We start from the raw sequence: 20,351 nt of genomic DNA, 5'->3' as shown, positions 1-20,351 counted from the left end.
CTCTGTTTCCTCATTTTGTTATTATCCCAAAACTGTAAGTAACACAGGGCAGGGATGTATTGCTTTGATTCTAGTTGATTTGACATTTGACAATGTATAACCAACTGGTACAAATGAACCCCCCTGTTATCTTTGGGGTTCAATTAGACCCCATTCAACGTTTAACGTATCTAAAAACAGGATTGACATCATTTGTTGTGCTTCCTATTTAATGACCTTTCCTAATTTTAGTGGGGACAACTGGGTAAATATAAAAGGAACACGATGACGTTTTCAGTGTCCTATACACATTTTGTAGCATCAGTTTTCTTTGGGGTCAACTTGACCCCAGGCTGTTTTAGCTGTATAAAGCATATAAGAAATATCGAAATATTACAAACGTTTGTTTTGGTGGTTTAGGATGATATTGAGGACACTATAACATGCACTTTTATAATCTTCAAACTTCCCTCTGCTTTTGGGCCCTAACATAACCATACCAGTAGTACTGCAAGGAAACAACAGTGTTTTGGCGGCACTGTTCTTCTGGGGGTTGGGGGGGTAAACTCACAGTCAGTTGTTTATACTGATGTGAGACCAAAGTAAAAGTAACAGTCTGGAGTTTGGAACACAAGTCAAAGCCCAAAAATGAAACACCTCAGCAAGCCAGGTATAAAACTGTACCACAACTTCCTTTGCTACATTTTTTTTACCACTATATTTTGATCTTTACAAGGAGGGGTGCACAGAACAATGCAGATAACTGGAGATATTTTGGGCAAGGCATTATCTACAGTAAAATGTTTTCCTTAGAACTCTTGTTAATGAGAATAAGCTCTATATCTGTTACTCCAAAGACAGCACTAAAATGTGTTCTTGATCACTAAAATAATTATACAATAAGTCTGTAACTGTCATCATGAAATATGGACAGTTCAAGAAAAAATAGAAATTAAGTGACCTGGAAGTAGATAGTAATTGGCACATCTTATCAAACCTTTAGCTCAGCATTCAACATGGTCATCCCCTCTAGGCTGGTCAACAAACTACATGTCTTGGGGATCAGCCCCTCTCTCTGCAACTGAACTTTGGACTTCCTACCCCAGTCTGTCAGGTTAGACAACCTCACCTCCTCCACCCTGATCCTGAACACTGGTGTTCCAGAAGGCTGTGTGCTGAGCCTCCTCCACCCTGATCCTGAACACTGGTGTTCCACAAGGCTGTGTGCTGAGCCTCATCCACCCTGATCCTGAACACTGTTGTTCCACGAGGCTGTGTACTGAGCCTCATCCACCCTGATCCTGAATACTGGTGTTCCAGAAGGCTGTGTGTTGAGCCTCATCCACCCTGATCCTGAACACTGGTGTTCCACAAGGCTGTGTGCTGAGCCTCATCCAGCTTGATCCTGAACACTGGTGTTCCACAAGGCTGTGTGCTGAGCCTCATCCACCCTGATCCTGAACACTAGTGTTCCATGAAGCTGTGTGTTGAGCCTCCTCCACCCTGATCCTGAACACTGGTGTTCCATGAGGCTGTGTGCTGAGCCCCCTCCTGTACTCCCTCTTCACACACGACTGTGTTCCTGTACACAGTTCCAACACCATCGTCAAGTTTGCAGATGATACCATGGTGGTAGGCCCTCAACGCAAAGAAACCCAAGGAGCTCATTGTGGATTACAGGAAGTCTAAAGGCTGCAGTCACGTCCCAGTTCTCATCGATGGCACTGATGTGGAGCGTGTGTCCAGCTTCAAACCCCTGGTTGTCCACCTCTCTGAGGACCTCTTCTGGTCCCTCAACACCTCAGCCCTGGTCAAAAAAGTATGGCAGTGCCTGTACTTCTTGTGGAGGCTGTCTTCTATGATCCTTGTGAACTTTTACAGCTGCACAAACGAGGGCATTCTGACTAACTGTGCCACAGTGTGGTTTGGTGGATGCTCCATGGCTGGACAGAAGGCCCTGCAACAGGTGGTGAAAACCACCCAGCACATCACTGGTGCCCAGCTCCTAGCCATCACAGACACCCAGCACATCACTGGTGCCCAGCTCCTAGCCATCACAGACACCCAGCACATCACTGGTGCCCAGCTCCCAGCCATTGTAGACCTCCAGCGCAAGCAGTGTCAGCGTAGGGCGCACGGCATCATCAGGGACCCTTCACATCCATGCCACAAACTGTTTGCCCTCCACCCACCAGGCAGGCGGAACAGGTCTCTCCTTTCTCACACCAGCAGGCTCAGGAACAGTTTCTTTCCATCTGCTGTCTACTGCTGAACTCTGACCATCACTAACCACACCCACCCTTTGTACTACTGTCACTGCCTTACAAAGTCTGATAAGATAGTTTTCAGATATCTACAGGTATGTGTCATTGCTGCTATTCCTGTATTTCATTTACACAAGCCGACTTGCACCTTAAACTTGCCTTCATTGCACATTTAGAACTGCCACTGTACTTGCATTTTCTACTCTTACATACATGACTACCTCTGGGGCCTCATTGCTGCTATCCCTGCATTTCAGTTGCACATGCTACCCTACTCCTTCAATTTGCCTCGTTTGCAAATTAAGAATGCCTTTGAGAGCTGCCACTTGTACCTGCACACCTATTTATCCCACTTGTACATACATTATACTTTATACTATTTTCCACTGCATATTTAGGATTGCATTTGCATTAATTGCACATCCATCCATTCCACTGGTAACAGACATATACTTAATACTCCTCTATTTGCACTTCTGGCTAGACGCAAACTGCATTTCAATAAAGTTGAATCTAATCTAAGTTGTATGTTTGTTTAAAATCTGGGTCACCGGAAGGCAGAAGTGTTTAACGTCCGAGACATGTGTACCATTTAGCCCATAAAACTGTGTGTGTGTGTGTGAGTGTGTGTGTGTGTGTGAGTGTGTGTGTGTGTGAGTGTGTGTGTGTGTGTGTGTGTGTCTGTGTGTGTGTGTGTGTGTGTGTGTGAGTGTGTGTGTGTGTGTGTGTGTGTGTGTGTGAGTGTGTGTGTGTGTGTGTACTGTGTGTGTGAGTGTGTGTGTGTGTGAGTGTGTGTGTGTCTGTGTGTGTGTGTGTGTGTGTGTGTGAGTGTGTGTGTGTGTGTGTGTGTGTGTGTGTGTGTGTGTGTGTGTGTGTGTGTGTGTGTGAGTGTGTGTGTGTGTGTGTGTGTGTGAGTGTGTGTGTGTGTGAGTGAGATAAATGTTCACATAAGCTTATGGTTGAATTCCAGGTGTAATACACCCGTGTCCACCAGAGCCATTGGCAGTTAAAACCTGGATCACTTCCAATGTGGGCAATTTCATTTCAGCGTTATTTAAAAAGTACATCTTGAATACCAATTCACATTTCCAATGAAACTACACAGACCCAACTATTGTTCACATGTTTACAAGACACTCGTTATAAAACAGATTGATTAGATCTTCTCTCTGTAGCCAAAACATATTATGGCCTTTCTCACTTAATCATTTAATGTTTGATTTCTTTTTGTCTGTGGATACCAGTCAGTCAGTCTGACTGATTGTCTAAATAAACTGACAAGATAAACGGGCAATATCATTATAAGCAGGAAGTTACTTGACTATTGACAAAGTCACATGTTTATAGTATAATGTTTTTAACACACAAACACCGACACACACACACACACACACACACACACACACACACATACGCACATTGCTGATAGATCACATGATTTCAGAGAAAGAATCAGAGAATGAAAGTGAAAGTGTGCCCCGCTACCTGGCAGAAAACCAAAACCTCCAGGGGCCCTCTACACTGACACTGCCCATGTTCAAATGTGGCAACCACGGACGTCTGTCATTGACTGATCTAATAATAATGGCTTTTTATTTAGCTGATGCAAAGTGATTCGCAGACCAGTCTATTGGATGATGGCTGTGGACGGTTTGATTGTGTGGAACGCGGCCAGAGTCTCGGTTAACCGCCTCTTCAGCGGTTTCGCGAACACTATAGAATGTAGACAGCTGGTCGCTACTCCGCACAATGCAACTCGTTATCCGTGTAGAATGCAGAGCATAACTTATTTCCTCACCTTCTCAGCATGACCAGGGTCAGAAACACACTTGAGCTAGGTTTCACTATGTCGCTCTATGATCTATTTCATTCCACGGTAACAGTGTATACCGAAAGAGAAAGTGGAAAGTAGTTTTTTCTTGGAACAGCTTCTTTTTTTTTAACCCAATTGGGGAGGAGCTCCGTTCAGGTTTTATTGGAATCCAATTTGAAAACTTAACGAGTCCGTAACTGAAAGGCAACATAAACGAAAATGATATTATCCGGCCGACTAACATGTCCGCGGTCTGTAACAGCACTGAATATGTTCACGTTTTTCTATAAACAGGCAAAACATCTACAATAGATCGCTTGCATTGACTCGGCGGAGGAGTGTTAGTCAATGGAACGCCGGGATCGTGCTGCCTGCACATCGTCACACGCAAAATCGTCACCCGCAACGGACTAATTCCGGAGGAGACTTGGTTCAGAAAACAGTAAGCATCCTACTCCCCTCGATTAGCGATATTTTAAACAAGTCTATTCTATATTTCTGTTGCAAATTGTACGTGTTAACACCATGCAGTACAACTTCAATATACTTAAACAGCTGGCCACAGGTGGGTGGCTTAAAAGAGAACTGCTCTGAGCCTAAGAACACCAATCCCTCAGGTGCCGCATTGCCGTTATAAACTGGTTGACAGCGTTAGAACTGCAGGAATGTCAACTTTTATCGTGCCTGCGTATTTTCAGTCATCAGCATCAAACCACCCACCTTCGAATAGCACCTAAGAACAACCTGTAGCCGTAGTATATCGATGGCACTGAGGTGGAGATTTTTTGATTGATGATTTTGTATTTGCATTTAAGTAACTCAGCATATCCGGAGCTTTTCTCCCCGTTCGTATGAGCAGGTAGCATAGTCACCTCAAAATGTTTCCCGTAATACAAATTAGCAAAATGGTTGTAAAATAGACCCGGCAAATGAGCTAAATTGTAAATTGTGGAGTACATTATAACGTCATCCTGCAGTAATATGTGCAACAGTAATATATTTTGAATACATACCTGTTTTCTCAAGAGGGTAGGTGTCAAATTGATTGGAACTCTTCTGACAAAATGTTGATGACATAAATTAGGGTTGACATTCAAGCATGAAATATATTTACAGTAGACAAAATGTGAGGTAATTTATGGGTTCTTCCTCTTGGGTTTCCAAGGCATTTTCATTAATTTGGTAGAGTTCCTTTCACATTTTCACTACATCTAATTTTGACTATTTTTTTGAACCAAAACTACACCTAAAGTCCAGATAGAATTGTGTTGGCCAAGGCTGTATGTAGGACTCCATATATATTGAGGTCAAGAAAACTTTATATTCCATAATTCCAATCTAGTCATTTTCTTGAAAGTTTAAAGAGCAAGAAATAAACATTATAATCCATTTCAAAATATGTGAGTGAAATGCGTGACCTCAAAACATATCTTTAGCGTTTCTGATTTCTATGTTTAATTGAAGCCCTTAGAACAACAACTTTGGGTCCTGGCTCACTATAATCAATACAAAACACTTCAAAGGTAAGCACTGAAAACCTTGCTCTATAGAATCAATACAAAACACTGAAACTGTTAATCACTGTACCGAGATACATTAAAAGATTATGGCTGTTTGAGATGTATTTATGGGCAAGTCATAAATATTGCCTATACACTCTGTGCCAAATGCCTGTCCTTTTCTGTGCCTCATCTCTGTATAACCCTGCCAGAATGTTTTTCAATTATAAACACACTTTATTTCACATGTGAGATGATGATTGTATAACTTTAAGTCTATGAATGTGTCAGGAAGAACATGTGAATGTTTATTCATACATATTCTATAAAAATACCCTCAAAACCTTTTGAACCCTTTTTGTTTATAAAGCCCTTTTGCACAAATTTCCTCACTTACACATTATTTTTAACATTTTATGTTGTCTCCCCGCCAACATAAAAAGCATGTTCTGTGTCTTTTCCATTACCTCACCGTATCTCTTTCTTTGTGTGTGTGTATTCTGCTTTGTCTCATGACTTCCCCCTCAGTTTAGCTTTGTCTAGCTCTATATTTCCATTTTCATAAGTGCCAGACAAGAAAAGAAACTCAGGGTCAATCACTGTATTGGTTTTTGACAATATATAATTCTACCTTGTTATTGAATAGAATACAATCAACAATCGTGGATTAATTGAGAATCAATGTAAATATAAAGCTAGACTAGAATGGAGCTTGATATTACCACTGTCAAGTTAGGTTTGGGTAGCTTAGACATTTGCCACGGTCTTAATAACTTTGATATTAGGAAATTAATCTACAATACAATAATATTTTCAAAGCCCTGCAAAGTATTAGCTAGCCCGCAAGCAAGACAGCCAACCAGGACAGCCAGCCAAGCAAGCCAGCCAGCTAGCTTAGACCATACAGATGGCCCCATTTTATGATATTTAAAGATTAATGTAATTGAGCTGGTTGCAGAACAGTTATTGTGAAATAGCAAAACTGCAGTTTCTTTAATTACCCATCATGCTTGTCTTCATCAACTGACTAAATTCACACAGCTTCAATGTCTTTTCCAAAAGAAAGATTTTCTTAAATCAAGATCATCAGCCTCAAAGCACTGGACAAGTGCAGCCAGCTACATATTAATAAATGATTTTACCCTCAACAGAAAGGTTTCATTTGTTTAAGGGAAGCTTGTCTCATCCACTTGTAAAGATTCTGGAGCTGTATCTTGGACTGATTCTGGAGCTGTATCTTGGACTAATTCTGGAGCTGTATCTTGGACTGCTTTCTACTACCACCAGCAAATCACTTTCTGATGGAAGCTTAGTTGATGTCACGGCTCCTGTATAATCAGGGCAATTTGAAGCTGTATTTGGTGTTATGGCCCTATGTCAACAAAGGCTTGTTGTTGGTGTTTCCTTCATTCTGGCTGTTACCTACAACAGGACCTGGGGGAACCTTACCTGAAACCCTACCTTTTCAAAGAGCATCTATGAAACCCCACCTTTCACAGAGCATCTATGAAACCCTACCTTTCAGGGAGCATCAATGAAACCCTACCTTTCAGGGAGCATCAATGAAACCCTACATTTCAGGGAGCATCAATGAAACCCTACCTTTCAGGGAGCATCTATGAAACCCTACCTTTCAGGGAGCATCTATGAAACCCTACCTTTCAGGGAGCATCAATGAAACCCTACCTTTCAGAGAGCATCAATGAAACCCTACCTTTCAGGGAGCATCAATGAAACCCTACCTTTCAGGGAGCATCAATGAAACCCTACCTTTCAGGGAGCATCAATGAAACCCTACCTTTCAGGGAGCATCAATGAAACCCTACCTTTCAGAGAGCATCAATGAAACCCTACCTTTCAGGGAGCATCAATGAAACCCTACCTTTCAGAGAGCATCAATGAAACCCTACCTTTCAGAGAGCATCAATGAAACCCTACCTTTCAGAGAGCATCAATGAAACCCTACCTTTCAGAGAGCATCAATGAAACCCTACCTTTCAGGGAGCATCAATGAAACCCTACCTTTCAGAGAGCATCAATGAAACCCTACCTTTCAGGGAGCATCAATGAAACCCTACCTTTCAGAGAGCATCAATGAAACCCTACCTTTCAGGGAGCATCAATGAAACCCTACCTTTCAGAGAGCATCAATGAAACCCTACCTTTCAGAGAGCATCAATGAAACCCTACCTTTCAGGGAGCATCAATGAAACCCTACCTTTCAGGGAGCATCAATGAAACCCTACCTTTCAGGGAGCATCAATGAAACCCTACCTTTCAGAGAGCATCAATGAAACCCTACCTTTCAGGGAGCATCTATGAAACCCTACCTTTCAGATAGCATCTAAAATAACTCTACAGCCACCCAGACTGATGCCTTTGTGGCCTAATGCTTTCTATGTTTATTATGTGTTTCTGTTTATTTCTGTCTCTTCTCTCATGACCTTTTTGGATCTCTCGTCATCCATACAGTGAATGGACATGGAGTTGAGTCGTCCACCAATGGGATGGTAGACATCTGGTGATGGAGAGCACCGTGGAGCGTACTCCTAAATAGAATGGTCAGAGACACTCTGACTGGAACCACAGTGGAACGATCGCAGAACCACCCAGCGCCCACATGGAACCAGGACAGAACCCAGCAGTTTCCGGGGCAACACAGAGAAGACCAGAACCAACTCTTAGAACTTGAGGACCATGTCGTAGAACACGAGATACTAGACTTGGAAAAACATAAGAGAGACTCAAAACAACAAAACCCAGAGCTTGACAAACAGCTCCAGTCCGGTCCAGAAAACCAGACCGGACCTCCAGAACCAACCAATTTAGAGTCCCGTCTCCAGCCTTGGGGGTCCCAGCGGGCCCGGCCTGGTGTCTCCCTGCCAAGCCCCCCTCGGCTCCTGTCTTGCCCCAGCTTACCTCTTCCCTGTCCAGACCTTTGGACCCCAACCCCTCTCACGCATTTTCGACCCTTCTCCAGCCTGCAGGAGTGTGTTCTGGTGAGACGGACTCACAGTCAGCTGGTTCACAGTGGCTTTTACTGGGGCCCCATGGACATGGAGCAGGCCCACCAGACCCTACAACACACCCCGCTTGGGACCTTCCTCATCAGGTAACATCAGCATCACCACACAGGGAGGGGTTAGGAGGACAGCTGAGATGTCGGATTCATTTAGTACTACTGGTTTAAATTGAGATCAGGTTTCGAATTCATTTAGTACTACAGGTTTAAATTGAGATCAGGTGTCAGATTAATTTAGTACATTTGGGTTAAATTGAGATCAGGTGCCGTAATTCATTTAGTACTACAGGTTTAAATTGAGATCAGGTGTCGGATTAAGTTAGTACTACTGGTTTAAATAAAAATCTGGTGTCAGATTAATTTACTGTGTATTAAGTACACCCACAAACACACACTCTGTTACACACAACACCAAGCCCTTCCTCACCAGGTAGTCGTCCCGTGTAACGTTGTGTTGCCACGCGGTTCTGTTGTTGTCAGGGACAGTGGCCAGCCGGACGTCTTCTTTACCCTCAGTTACCATGGCGACCAGGGCCCCACCAGCATCCGTGTCCTCCTGGACGGTCTGAAGTTCCACCTCCATGGGAGCAGGAAGACCTTCGCCTCGCTCTTCTCCATGTTGCACTTCTACATGGACACCTCCCTGAGGAGGCTGCGTTGGGCGTGGCGTAAGGAGCGGCCAATGACATTGCAGCAGCTGTGTCGGAGGCGGGTCGTCGAGGTTTTTGGAGCGGACAGCATTGATTCACTACCTGGGCTGAACAGGGTGGCCACACAATATCTGCACAACTATCCATACAGCATGTAAACACATGACGAGGGAGGAGCAGCCTCTGACAGCAAAGCTAACAACAAGACCCTGTGTGCAAGTGGTTATTTGTTGTTTTGCTGTGTGTGTGTGGGAGAGTGTGTGTGTGTGTGTGTGTGTGTGTGTGTGTGTGTGTGTGTGTGTGTGTGTGTGTGTGTGAGTTAGTTAGTTTCTGAGACACTTGAATCCTACAAAATAGTTCCATTCAAACAACAACTTTCTGCAGCAACCTAACTCTTTAACTTAACCACTAACCCCTAACCCTAAACGTAACCCCTTAGCCCTCAACTTTAAACTTTAATCTAAACCCTAACAAGTAACCCTAAACATAACCCATAACCCCCTACTTTAACCCTGAATCTCACATTTAAACCTACCCCTAATTCAACCCCCTAACCCTCAAAATAACTCAAATTCCAACTCCTAAACCTAACCTCCATCACTTACCCTGATTCTAACTGATGCCTAAACTTAGTCTGAAACCTAACCATTAACCCTAACCCTAAGTCTTACTGTTACCCAAACTGTGACATTTATTTTTAACCTATCCACTGAGCCTAAATAATACCTTTAACTCATGGGGACCAGCCAAATATACAGAGACGCACACACACAAACACAAAAGTTAAACGGTTAAACGGTTAGGAATTTCTCAAAAACTTTTTTTACAGTTTTAAAGTCAAGATCCCATCTTAAATGTGTCTGTCTGACACTTGTGTCAGATTGTGTTGTCACTTTTGTTAGTCATCATTTATAGAAATATAGTTTGTGTTATAAGAAGTTTTAGGAGGACATGTCATTATTTTCCCAGGGGACTATCCAATTACAAAAATTTAAGATAGGAGCTCTATTTCAAAATACAATCTTTCCAAGAATTACCCTTTTTTCACACAAGTGCAAGAAAACCGGCTGCCTACACTTACAGTGACAACCAGTTGATTGGGTACCAGACATCCAGTGCTTCTTACTCCAGGGACAATGTCACCAGGATACGCTGTTTGCACAAATTCCCCTGACAAGCAAGGTGGACGTGGGCCTGGCGCCAGGACGAAGTAATATACCACTTATGACAGCTGAATTCAAGGACTGATACTGGTGTGGTACATAAAACAACGCACAGTTAAAAAAAGCACAGTTATTGCCGATGATATCATAGAATGTGTACTGAACATATTGTTTACTGTGGGGTTAGTTTGTATATTTGCTTTACATGCAGTGTGTACAGAGTAATACACCAGACATTTTTTTATTTTATTTAATAATGAATAAATTAATTTTTTCATACTATTGTCATAAGTGATTGTTTGACGCACACGCGCACACACGAGTCAAAGGAGGAGCCTTTTGGGACGGGTGGCTCCTCGTGCGCAGCTACTGCTGTAAACCGTCCGTTGGTGAGGTAGCAGCGACACGAGCTGGACGGGGAAGGTAAGAAAGTCAACCGTCCCGTTATATTACTGACGAACACATAACCGCTCATTACCAAACGCGACAAACGGTTTTTGTTAAACAGAAATAACCTTTTGTTTTCATATGTGTGGTGTATGTGCAGACTTTAGGCTACACCCCCCACCAAAAAAAAAAAACTATACAAGCAACCTATACAAGCAATTAAGGTAGCAAGCTCTCTCCGGCAGTTATCCATCTCGTCTGATGATGCGATACCATCTCTCCCACTCTGGGTGGGGAGTTAGCGCGGAGGTCCAGGGGAACCCTTATAACTGCGACATCAGGTTTATTTCGCAGACCATCATACCGGACCCCGTGACAGAGTCGGGCAGAGCAGTCTGAAGGGCGTAGCTATACCAGCAGCGATCTGGACCGGTAAAAGCAGTCTATTAAAATGAAACAGGTATACCTTATTCTCTGTTGCATTGTTTTATTAAAACATTGTACTGCCGGTAGCTAGCTAGAAGCAGGGATTTTCTTGTCATTAGCCCCGGTATTTGAGCCGGTTTTTTATTTTATTTTCCGGCTGATATTTGCTTAACGGTGTCTATTACGCCAGGCGTGCGTCAGAGTAACAGACGGATGCTTCGTTACAATCGAGTTGGGTCCAATTAAACACCAGAAGTGTTTTTGTGCGGGTGCAGGTTGGTCTGGTGGACGACACGGAGGATGTTGAGTTGGATTTTGGGAATGAGGAGGAGGCCCGAGCGCTCAGGAGGGCGTGGATCCCGTAAGACCAGAGAAGATGTCTGTAACTTAACCAGGATCTAAATACTGATATTTACAGCTTTTATGTCAGGGGACCTAAACACCAATCCTTGTAGCCACTAACTTAGCCAGGTCCTTAACACTGACGGGTGCAGTTAAGCCTACCAGTTTGACAGATGCAATTATGGTATCGGTAGGTGGTTCTGCAGCCAAATTCTCCAAAACTGTCACCATGAACTTCTTCAAAATCTCTGTCTGCGATGTTTGGCTATTCCATAACCTTTATAAAAACTGAAACATTCTAGCCTCCATTAGTGTCTTTAAATTTAAAAAGAATAAAAGGATTGGATAGTTAATAAGAGGATGGAACTATTATATTGAGTTATTGATTGTTAAATGAATTAGAAAAATGTTTTTGTTGACTGGTTTCATTGTCTGATTGGTTGGTTATTGATTGTCTGATTGGTTGGTTATTGATTGACTGATTGGTTGGTTGTAGACACCCCCTTGCCTCCTTCCTCCACCTGTTTTTCCGAGTGGCTGCCATAGTAACCTACCTGGTCTGTGATTGGTTCAGCAAGAGCTTCACTTCATGTTTTGTCATGATCATCACCCTGCTGTCCTGTGACTTCTGGTCTGTTAAGGTAAAACCACACACACATACACACTACGAACGCGCACACACAAACACACACACGCACACACAAACAGACATACAGACGCACACAAACATACAGACATACACACACACACAGACAGACACACACACGCATACACACACATACAGACACACGCACACACACAAACAGACAGACAGACACACACACACAACACACACAGACAGACACACACACACACAACACACACAGACAGACAGACACACAACACACACAGACACACAGACAGACACACAGACACACAGACAGACAGACAGACAGACAGACACACAGATAGACAGACAGACACACAGACAGACACACAGACAGGCAGACAGACACACACAACACACACAGACAGACACACACACAGACAGACAAACAGACACACACACAGACAGACTGACACACACACAGACACACAGATAGACAGACAGACACACAGACAGACACACACACACACAACATACACAGACACACAGACAGACACACAGACAGACAGACAGACACACACACACACAGACAGACACACACACACAGACACACACAGAAACAGAGAACATAGAGAGGTGTGAGAGACCACAACATAGAGATTCAGGGTTGGAGTTTGAATGTCAAGTCCATCTTTATAAGACGGTCCAACAAATAAATTAAATGCAAATTAAACATTTCAAAATGTTTTGATTACAATAATTATATTTAGGGCTGTCAAAAAATAATAACAAAAATAACGATGTGCAGGTTAATTGTTCTGTCAGACTCTCTTTCTCTGTTTCTCTGTTTCTCTTTCCCTCACATCATCTCTGTCTCAATCGCTCTTTCTCTCATGCCTGAGGTTTCTCACACTTTCTTGTGTGCATGTCTATATTTTGTGTGTGGTGTGTGTATGTGTGGTGTGTGCACGTGTGTGTGTGATGTGTGGTGTGTGTGTGTTTGTGGTGTGTGCACGTGTGTGTGTGATGTGTGGTGTGTGTGTTTGTGTGTCAGAATGTGACAGGAAGGGTGTTGGTGGGTTTACGATGGTGGAACCAGATCAATGAAGATGGGAGGAGCCTCTGGCTGTTTGAGGCCAGGAAGGTGAGACAACACAACCTGTGTGTGTGTGTCTGTGTGTATGTAACTGTCTGGGTAGTTATAAGTTGCTGTTCTCTCACTGTGTGTGTGTGTGTGTGTGTGTGTGTGTGTGTGTGTAGATGTCCACCCAAGGCAGAGGAACAGAGGTTGAGGCTCAGATCTTTTGGTTTGGTCTGATTATTTGTCCCATCATCTGGACAGGCTTCTTCTTCACCACTCTGTTCTCTCTGAAGATACACTGGCTGGTAACATACACTCAGACCACACAAACAAACATACACACACACACTCTCACAGTGTTGTCTAATATGTATCTCGGTTGAGTGGCACATCTTGAAACCGGACTGATTGGGGTCAAGAAGGTTGTTCTATGAGAGTTAATAAGGTGTTGGTTAGAGACATCTCCCTCAAAGGTTTTAGAAAGGAAAGACATTAAGGGAACCCTGTGTGTAATATCACTAGACATGAAGGGAACCCTGTGTGTAGTATCACTAGACATGAAGGGAACCCTGTGTGTAGTAACACTAGACCTTAAGGGAACCCTGTGTGTAGTAACACTAGACTTTAAGGGAACCCTGTGTGTAGTAACACTAGACTTTAAGGGAACCCTGTGTGTAGTAACACTAGACTTTAAGGGAACCCTGTGTGTAGTAACACTAGACTTTAAGGGAACCCTGTGTGTAGTAACACTAGACTTTAAGGGAACCCTGTGTGTAGTATCACTAGACATTAAGGGAATCCTGTGTGTAGTAACACTAGACTTTAAGGGAACCCTGTGTGTAGTAACACTAGACATTAAGGGAACCCTGTGTGTAGTATCACTAGACATTAAGGGAACCCTGTGTGTAGTAACACTAGACTTTAAGGGAACCCTGTGTGTAGTAACACTAGACTTTAAGGGAACCCTGTGTGTAGTAACACTAGACTTTAAGGGAACCCTGTGTGTAGTATCACTAGACTTTAAGGGAACCCTGTGTGTAGTAACACTAGACTTTAAGGGAACCCTGTGTGTAGTAACACTAGACTTTAAGGGAACCCTGTGTGTAGTAACACTAGACTTTAAGGGAACGCTGTGTGTAGTAACACTAGACTTTAAGGGAACGCTGTGTGTAGTAACACTAGACTTTAAGGGAACCCTGTGTGTAGTAACACTAGACTTTAAGGGAACCCTGTGTGTAGTAACACTAGACTTTAAGGGAACCCTGTGTGTAGTAACACTAGTCAGAGGTGAGTTGATGAGGGAGGTCACGAGGTCTCCATCAGTGGGTGTTTTGGCTGGACGGCAATAGGAGGGGCCCACAAGGATAATCTGCTAGTAATTGTAATTTATATCTGAATGTGTTTCATGATTCCATGATGCATTTTAGGATCCACCAATCTGAGACTGGGAGGGTTTATGTCAGATTTCAGCTTGATAGCTAAAATTGTTAACTGTTGGAGATTGCTGGCTAAATGAAAATAAATAAATAAATGGATTATAGATACAGCTAGTAGATACAGAATGTCTGGCACTCAAAAGTGAAAAGGAAAGCAACAAAATTATGAAACTACGTTTTCACGTCTAGACAAATGTCTTCGGTGATGTGGCACAGCATCAGGAGTAGATTGCTGGGCCCGATGTCTCCTAACAGTGACAATGACAGCTGCATCCATGTGAAGAGAGAAAGCAGGGAAGACCGTGAGGGCGCTGGTCCACTAGCAGAGAGGCCTTGTAACTGCACCTATGAATCTCTGCAGGCAAATACAATGTTTTCTACCTGCCACCGTCACAATCAGCAGCATCACCATGCATCCCTATAGAAACTCCACTGTCAAAGGAACAAATCCTCAGTTCCAACCAGCTGAGCGACAGTATGAAAAGTGTCTTTTGTTTTGAGGTGATGTAACGGCTGTCTCATCCTGGGTGAGATGCCAGACGGATGAGGTGCGATTGAAATGGGACTGCTGCACCGAACCTGAGGGAGGGGCACTTGGATATAGACTGTAATAGAATTCATCTGATTTTGTCTCTGTAAAACACTTTTAAAAGAAAGAAAAAGCAAAACGATGAGTCTAGCAAATGTCTTTCTGAAACACAGCGTTTTGTAAATGTTTCTGGGAGAATCAGCTTCTCATTCCATTTCCCATTTTGTCAGTCTTTTATATTAATTTAAGAATGGGTTTACGTGAGGCCAGTATAATTGAACAAATTACTACTTTATATGGTTTCTTGTCATTACAAATCCCACATTTTGCACAGAATCGATCACACACAGGGAGAGGGAATGGGTTACGGTTAATGTGGATGTCAGCCTTCCTTTCAAAGTGGTTGATGGATCTCTCTCTCCTCTGTATGTTTATCTAGGTGTTGGTATTAGCAGGTATCTCTCTCCAGTTGGCTAATCTCTATGGTTACCTGCGCTGTAAGGCTGGCGGACAGGAAGTCCCGCCCACGTCTGCTTCCTCCTTCCTGCAGGGACAGAACATCCTGCAGCGGGTGAGTAACAGTTACTCTCTAGATCTCCAGGATCTGGGTTGGATTGAAATCTATTAGTGGGTAGATCTCCAGGATCCGGGTTGAATTTAAAACCTACATGAGAGTAGATCTCCAGGACCAGGGTTGGATTTAAAACCTACATGAGTGTAGATCTCCAGGAACAGGGTTGGATTTAAACCTATTACAGGGTAGATCTCCAGAAACAGGGTTGGAGTTAAACCTACAGGAGGGTAGATCTGCAGGATCTGGGTTGGATTTAAACCTACAGGAAAATTGAGTTTCACAGTAGTCTTCCAGAAATTGCAATTAGTGAGTCTGCAAGAATCAAACCAGAATGTGATCTGTCATCTACGGGAAGCTCCTCCTACCGCCTGATCAGAAACCATAGTAACAAATGTTCTGAACCACATTGCAAGCACAGCCAGCGGACTGGATCTGTCTCTTCACGTGTTGTTCTCTGTGTTTTCTGGACCATCGCCATGCCTTCATCCTCGTGCTGCGACACAATCCCAACTGGTTCTGCCAGTTTACTGCTCCACAAACCCGGTTCTGCCAGTTTACTGCTCCACAAACCCGGTTCTGCCAGTTTACTGCCCCCAGACAACTCCAGGAAATCCTGGTCCAACGCCTGACCTCCGGCCACTCTGCTGTCTGCTTCACACTGCCACTAAACGATTTCAGCAGCCCAACAGATTTCCTTCATGGGTCATTTTCCTTCATTTTCCAAAACGTCACCAGATGAAGGATTGTAATTAGTATGTAAAATGCCCCAGTTTCAAAGGAATATAGAGGAGTAATAGAAGAGTTTTGAGGAGTAATAGAGGAGTATAAAGGAGTAATAGCAGAATTCACGACACTAACTCAGTTGTTTTTCCAAATGTTACAGGGAACCGGTATGTTTAATCCCATGGCAGGAACGGTTTTAAAGGACTGACAATCTGGAGATTGACTGATGTTATTTTCTTGACTGTCTTACTAAAGAACAAGGCATAGGTGTCGCTAATCTTCCATGGTTCTGACTTGTCTGTGCATTGCATATTGCATGAAATGCGAGATGTTATTTCATACCTAATGCAGATTTCTGTTATTCATTTTATGATCATTGAAACCATAGGTCTTGTGCATTTCTGATACCCGTTACAGTGACTTTGACTCACCCCTGACTCAGCCAATCGCTAGCTCCGTGACCAAACCTAGTGATTAGCAGAAAATTCTAATCCATGATCTTTTGTTTGGGTGTCTGTCTCATTAGGCTTCCTCTGTTCCTTCCCTTTCAGCCTGACATCATCTATGGGGTGCTGTGATGGAGGCAGTGGGAACTAGGTGTCCCTGCATCAGACAGAGAGACAGGTTCTAGGTTTGACTGTGTGCATCACATGCAGAACAGGAAATGCTCTGTTCTTGGCAGGGGCCCTTTCCTCCCAGAGGCTTACAACATCAAAGCTGCTAGTATTACATTCATTTGATATTCATAATTTGATATTTATGCAAATATATTTTTCTTACCTCTGAAAATGTTATAATCTTACTGTTGTTGTCTTGTCTGGCTGTTCAAGGGTAAACAATCATAAACGATTTAAAAGACATCAATAAAACCATCAATAAATCGCAGTATTTATTTCTGGATGTAGTGTGTCAATTAACATGTATTTATTTTAAGGTTATTTTATTACTACTACTCACTCTTGGTGGGACTCCCGTCATCTGCAACCAAACATCTGCAACTCATTCAGAATATAGCAAATGGCACTTTACACTGGCTCAAATAGCACTTTACACTGGCTCGAATGGCACTTTACACTGGCTCGAATGGCACTTTACACTGGCCAACTCGAGTCCACTTGAAGGCTATGGCACTCACCAATACAATATCACATACAACACATTGGGTATAGCCAGGAGAGGTGGGGCTCCTAGCTGTATGGGAGGTGGGGCCAGGAGAGGTGGGGCTCCTAGCTGTATGGGAGGTGGGGCCAGGAGAGGTGGGGCTCTTAGCTGTATGGGAGGTGGGGCCAGGAGAGGTGGGGCTCCTAGCTGTATGGGAGGTGGGGCCAGGAGAGGTGGGGCTCCTAGCTGTATGGGAGGTGGGGCCAGGAGAGGTGGGGCTCTTAGCTGTATGGGAGGTGGGGCCAGGAGAGGTGGGGCTCCTAGCTGTATGGGAGTTGGGGCCAGGAGAGGTGGGGCTCTTAGCTGTATGGGAGGTGGGGCCAGGAGAGGTGGGGCTCTTAGCTGTATGGGAGGTGGGGCCAGGAGAGGTGGGGCTCCTAGCTGTGTGGGAGGTGGGGCCAGGAGAGGTGGGGGTCCTAGGTGTATGGGAGGTGGGGCCAGGAGAGGTGGGGCTCCTAGGTGTATGGGAGGTGGGGCCAGGAGAGGTGGGGCTTCTGACTGCTTCACATAAGCCTTATCAGTCATAATTTTGCAGTGTTGAGGTGACCAACAGAAAGGGAGCAGTGTAATAAGAAGCAGAACATCTGGGCGGGATGTGCATCAGAGGACACATCTCAAACAGATGTTATGACAAGATATCGACTTCCATTCAAGAGGATTAGAGGATTGTGCCCCACCGTTCAAAGCCAGGTCCTCGGTTCAGGAAGCAGTTTGGCGTAGCTTAAAGGGTGCATGGACTCTCATTAGCTAGGAAAGCCTGATGCCACTGGACGGTTCGTAGACCATGAGGAGGGAGGGGGTGATGGATGTCATCAGGGATGGGGTGATGGATGTCACCAGGGAGGGGGTGACTTATATCACCAGGGAGGGGGTGACGTATATCACCAGGGAGGGGGTGACTTATATCACCAGGGATGGGGTGACTTATATCACCAGGGAGGGGGTGACTTATATCACCAGGGAGGGGGTGACGTATATCACCAGGGAGGGGGTGACGTATATCACCAGGGAGGGGGTGACTTATATCACCAGGGAGGGGGTGACTTATATCACCAGGGAGGGGGTGAAGTATGTCACCAGGGAGGCAGACTAATTTATATCAGAATCCTTACAATACTGTTTTTAATTAGCAGAATGTAAGGTTAGAGTTTATGCAGACCGACCACCAAGAAACTGCATTCCAATAATCAATTCTGGAGAAAATGCTTTAAGCTAAGCTTTTCTGCTTCAGTAGTGACAGGGGTTTTTAGGTTCAATATATTTATCACGGCATATAAAAATGCAAAAATAGTGCAATTTAGTTATATTGTCAATCTGAAATATTGTTACCCATCCATCTTCTTCCGCTTATCCGGGGCCGGGTCGCGGGGGCAGCAGTCTAAGCAGGGATGCCCAGACTTCCCTCTCCCCAGACACTTCCTCCAGCTCTTCCGGGGGGACACCGAGGCGTTCCCAGGCCAGCCGGGAGACATAGTCCCTCCAGCGTGTCCTAGGTCTTCCCCGGGGTCTCCTCCCGGTGGGACGGGACCGGAACACCTTCCCAGGATCATCTTCACAGATGCCCAAGCCACCTCAGCTGACCCCTCTCGATGTGGAGGAGCAGCGGCTCTACTCTGAGCTCCTCCCGGGTGACCAAGCTTCTCACCCTATCGCTAAGGGATCGCCCGGCCACCCTGCGGAGAAAGCTCATTTCGGCCGCCTGTATCCGGGATCTTGTCCTTTCGGTCATGACCCAAAGCTCATGACCATAGGTGAGAGTAGGAACGTAGATTGACTGGTAAATCGAGAGCTTCGCCTTGCGGCTCAGCTCTTTCTTCACCACGACAGACCGATACATTGACTGCATTACTGCAGAAGCTGCACCGATCCGTCTGTCAATCTCCCGTTCCATCCTTCCCTCACTCGTGAACAAGACCCCTAGATACTTAAACTCCTCCACTTGAGGCAGGCACTCTCCACCAACCTGAAGTGGGCAAGCCACCCTTTTCCGACTGAGGACCATGGCCTCGGATTTGGAGATACTGATTCTCAGAAATATTGTTACGTACTTATAAATTAGTTTATACAGGATGTGTATAAATTTTTACTATCTAAGATACAATGCTGTTTCCAAAAATAGAGTGATTACAGACTTACTATAACACACATGGTAAATAGAGTGATTACAGACTGACTCTAACACACATGGTAAATAGAGTGATTACAGACCGATTATAACACACAGGGTAAATAGAGTGATTACAGACCGATTATAACACACAGGGTAAATAGAGTGATTACAGACCGATTATAACACACAGGGTAAATAGAGTGATTACAGACCGATTATAACACACAGGGTAAATAGAGTGATTACAGACCGATTATAACACACAGGGTAAATAGAGTGATTACAGACCGATTATAACACACAGGGTAAATAGAGTTTAGCTGTCAATGAGAATTATGGGTACAGAATTATTTCTACAGTTCTACAATGAAGAAACCAGAGCATAAAATAAATAATTGGCACAATGTTTTCAGAGTCTCCCACTGGTTCTATTATATGGATGGATAACTGTGATCAAAGCGTTGATTGTTTTAAAGATCTGGGTTTGAGAAGAGATTGAGAATTAACTTCTGGAAAGCATATTGATTACATTTGAAAAACAATTAACTGTAAGCTGGGTTACTATACAGATCTATGAATAGTTTGACTATATCTATCTGAAACAGA

At 44.0% G+C, this 20,351-nt stretch overlaps 2 protein-coding genes across 2 annotated transcripts; both read left to right on the top strand.

Annotated features, from left to right (window-relative positions):
- Nucleotides 1-3,836: 3,836 nt before the first annotated feature.
- Nucleotides 3,837-9,701, top strand: LOC105009400 (suppressor of cytokine signaling 1). Its single transcript, XM_010868826.4, has 3 exons — nt 3,837-4,498; nt 8,028-8,667; nt 9,058-9,701. Exons 2-3 carry the CDS (start codon nt 8,114-8,116, stop codon nt 9,383-9,385), a joined length of 882 nt encoding a protein of 293 aa, XP_010867128.1. The 5' UTR covers nt 3,837-4,498; nt 8,028-8,113; the 3' UTR covers nt 9,386-9,701.
- Nucleotides 9,702-11,022: 1,321 nt separating this feature from the next.
- On the top strand, nt 11,023-17,376 carry LOC114839789 (Golgi apparatus membrane protein TVP23 homolog A). Its single transcript, XM_029122174.2, has 7 exons — nt 11,023-11,237; nt 11,479-11,564; nt 12,042-12,186; nt 13,186-13,275; nt 13,392-13,517; nt 15,617-15,748; nt 17,026-17,376. The coding sequence occupies exons 1-7, from the start codon at nt 11,229-11,231 to the stop codon at nt 17,050-17,052; spliced, it is 615 nt and encodes a 204-aa protein (XP_028978007.1). The 5' UTR covers nt 11,023-11,228; the 3' UTR covers nt 17,053-17,376.
- The last annotated feature ends 2,975 nt before the right edge of the window (nt 17,377-20,351 follow it).

This window comes from Esox lucius, chromosome 9 (genome assembly GCF_011004845.1).
Source record: "Esox lucius isolate fEsoLuc1 chromosome 9, fEsoLuc1.pri, whole genome shotgun sequence".
Classification (NCBI taxonomy): domain Eukaryota; kingdom Metazoa; phylum Chordata; class Actinopteri; order Esociformes; family Esocidae; genus Esox; species Esox lucius.
The sequence above is the reverse complement of the archived record's forward strand: the minus strand, read 5'-3'. Positions and strand labels throughout refer to the sequence as shown.

Excerpts from the sequence above, each read along its gene's own strand:
- LOC105009400 (XM_010868826.4), top strand. The coding sequence starts at position 8,114 with ATGGTCAGAGACACTCTGACTGGAACCACAGTGGAACGATCGCAGAAC. Across the intron at positions 8,668-9,057 it reads CTTGGGACCTTCCTCATCAG|GGACAGTGGCCAGCCGGACG; the intron begins GTAACATCAGCA and ends TGTTGTTGTCAG.
- LOC114839789 (XM_029122174.2), top strand. Across the intron at positions 13,276-13,391 it reads GGCTGTTTGAGGCCAGGAAG|ATGTCCACCCAAGGCAGAGG; the intron begins GTGAGACAACAC and ends GTGTGTGTGTAG. Across the intron at positions 15,749-17,025 it reads GACAGAACATCCTGCAGCGG|CCTGACATCATCTATGGGGT; the intron begins GTGAGTAACAGT and ends CTTCCCTTTCAG.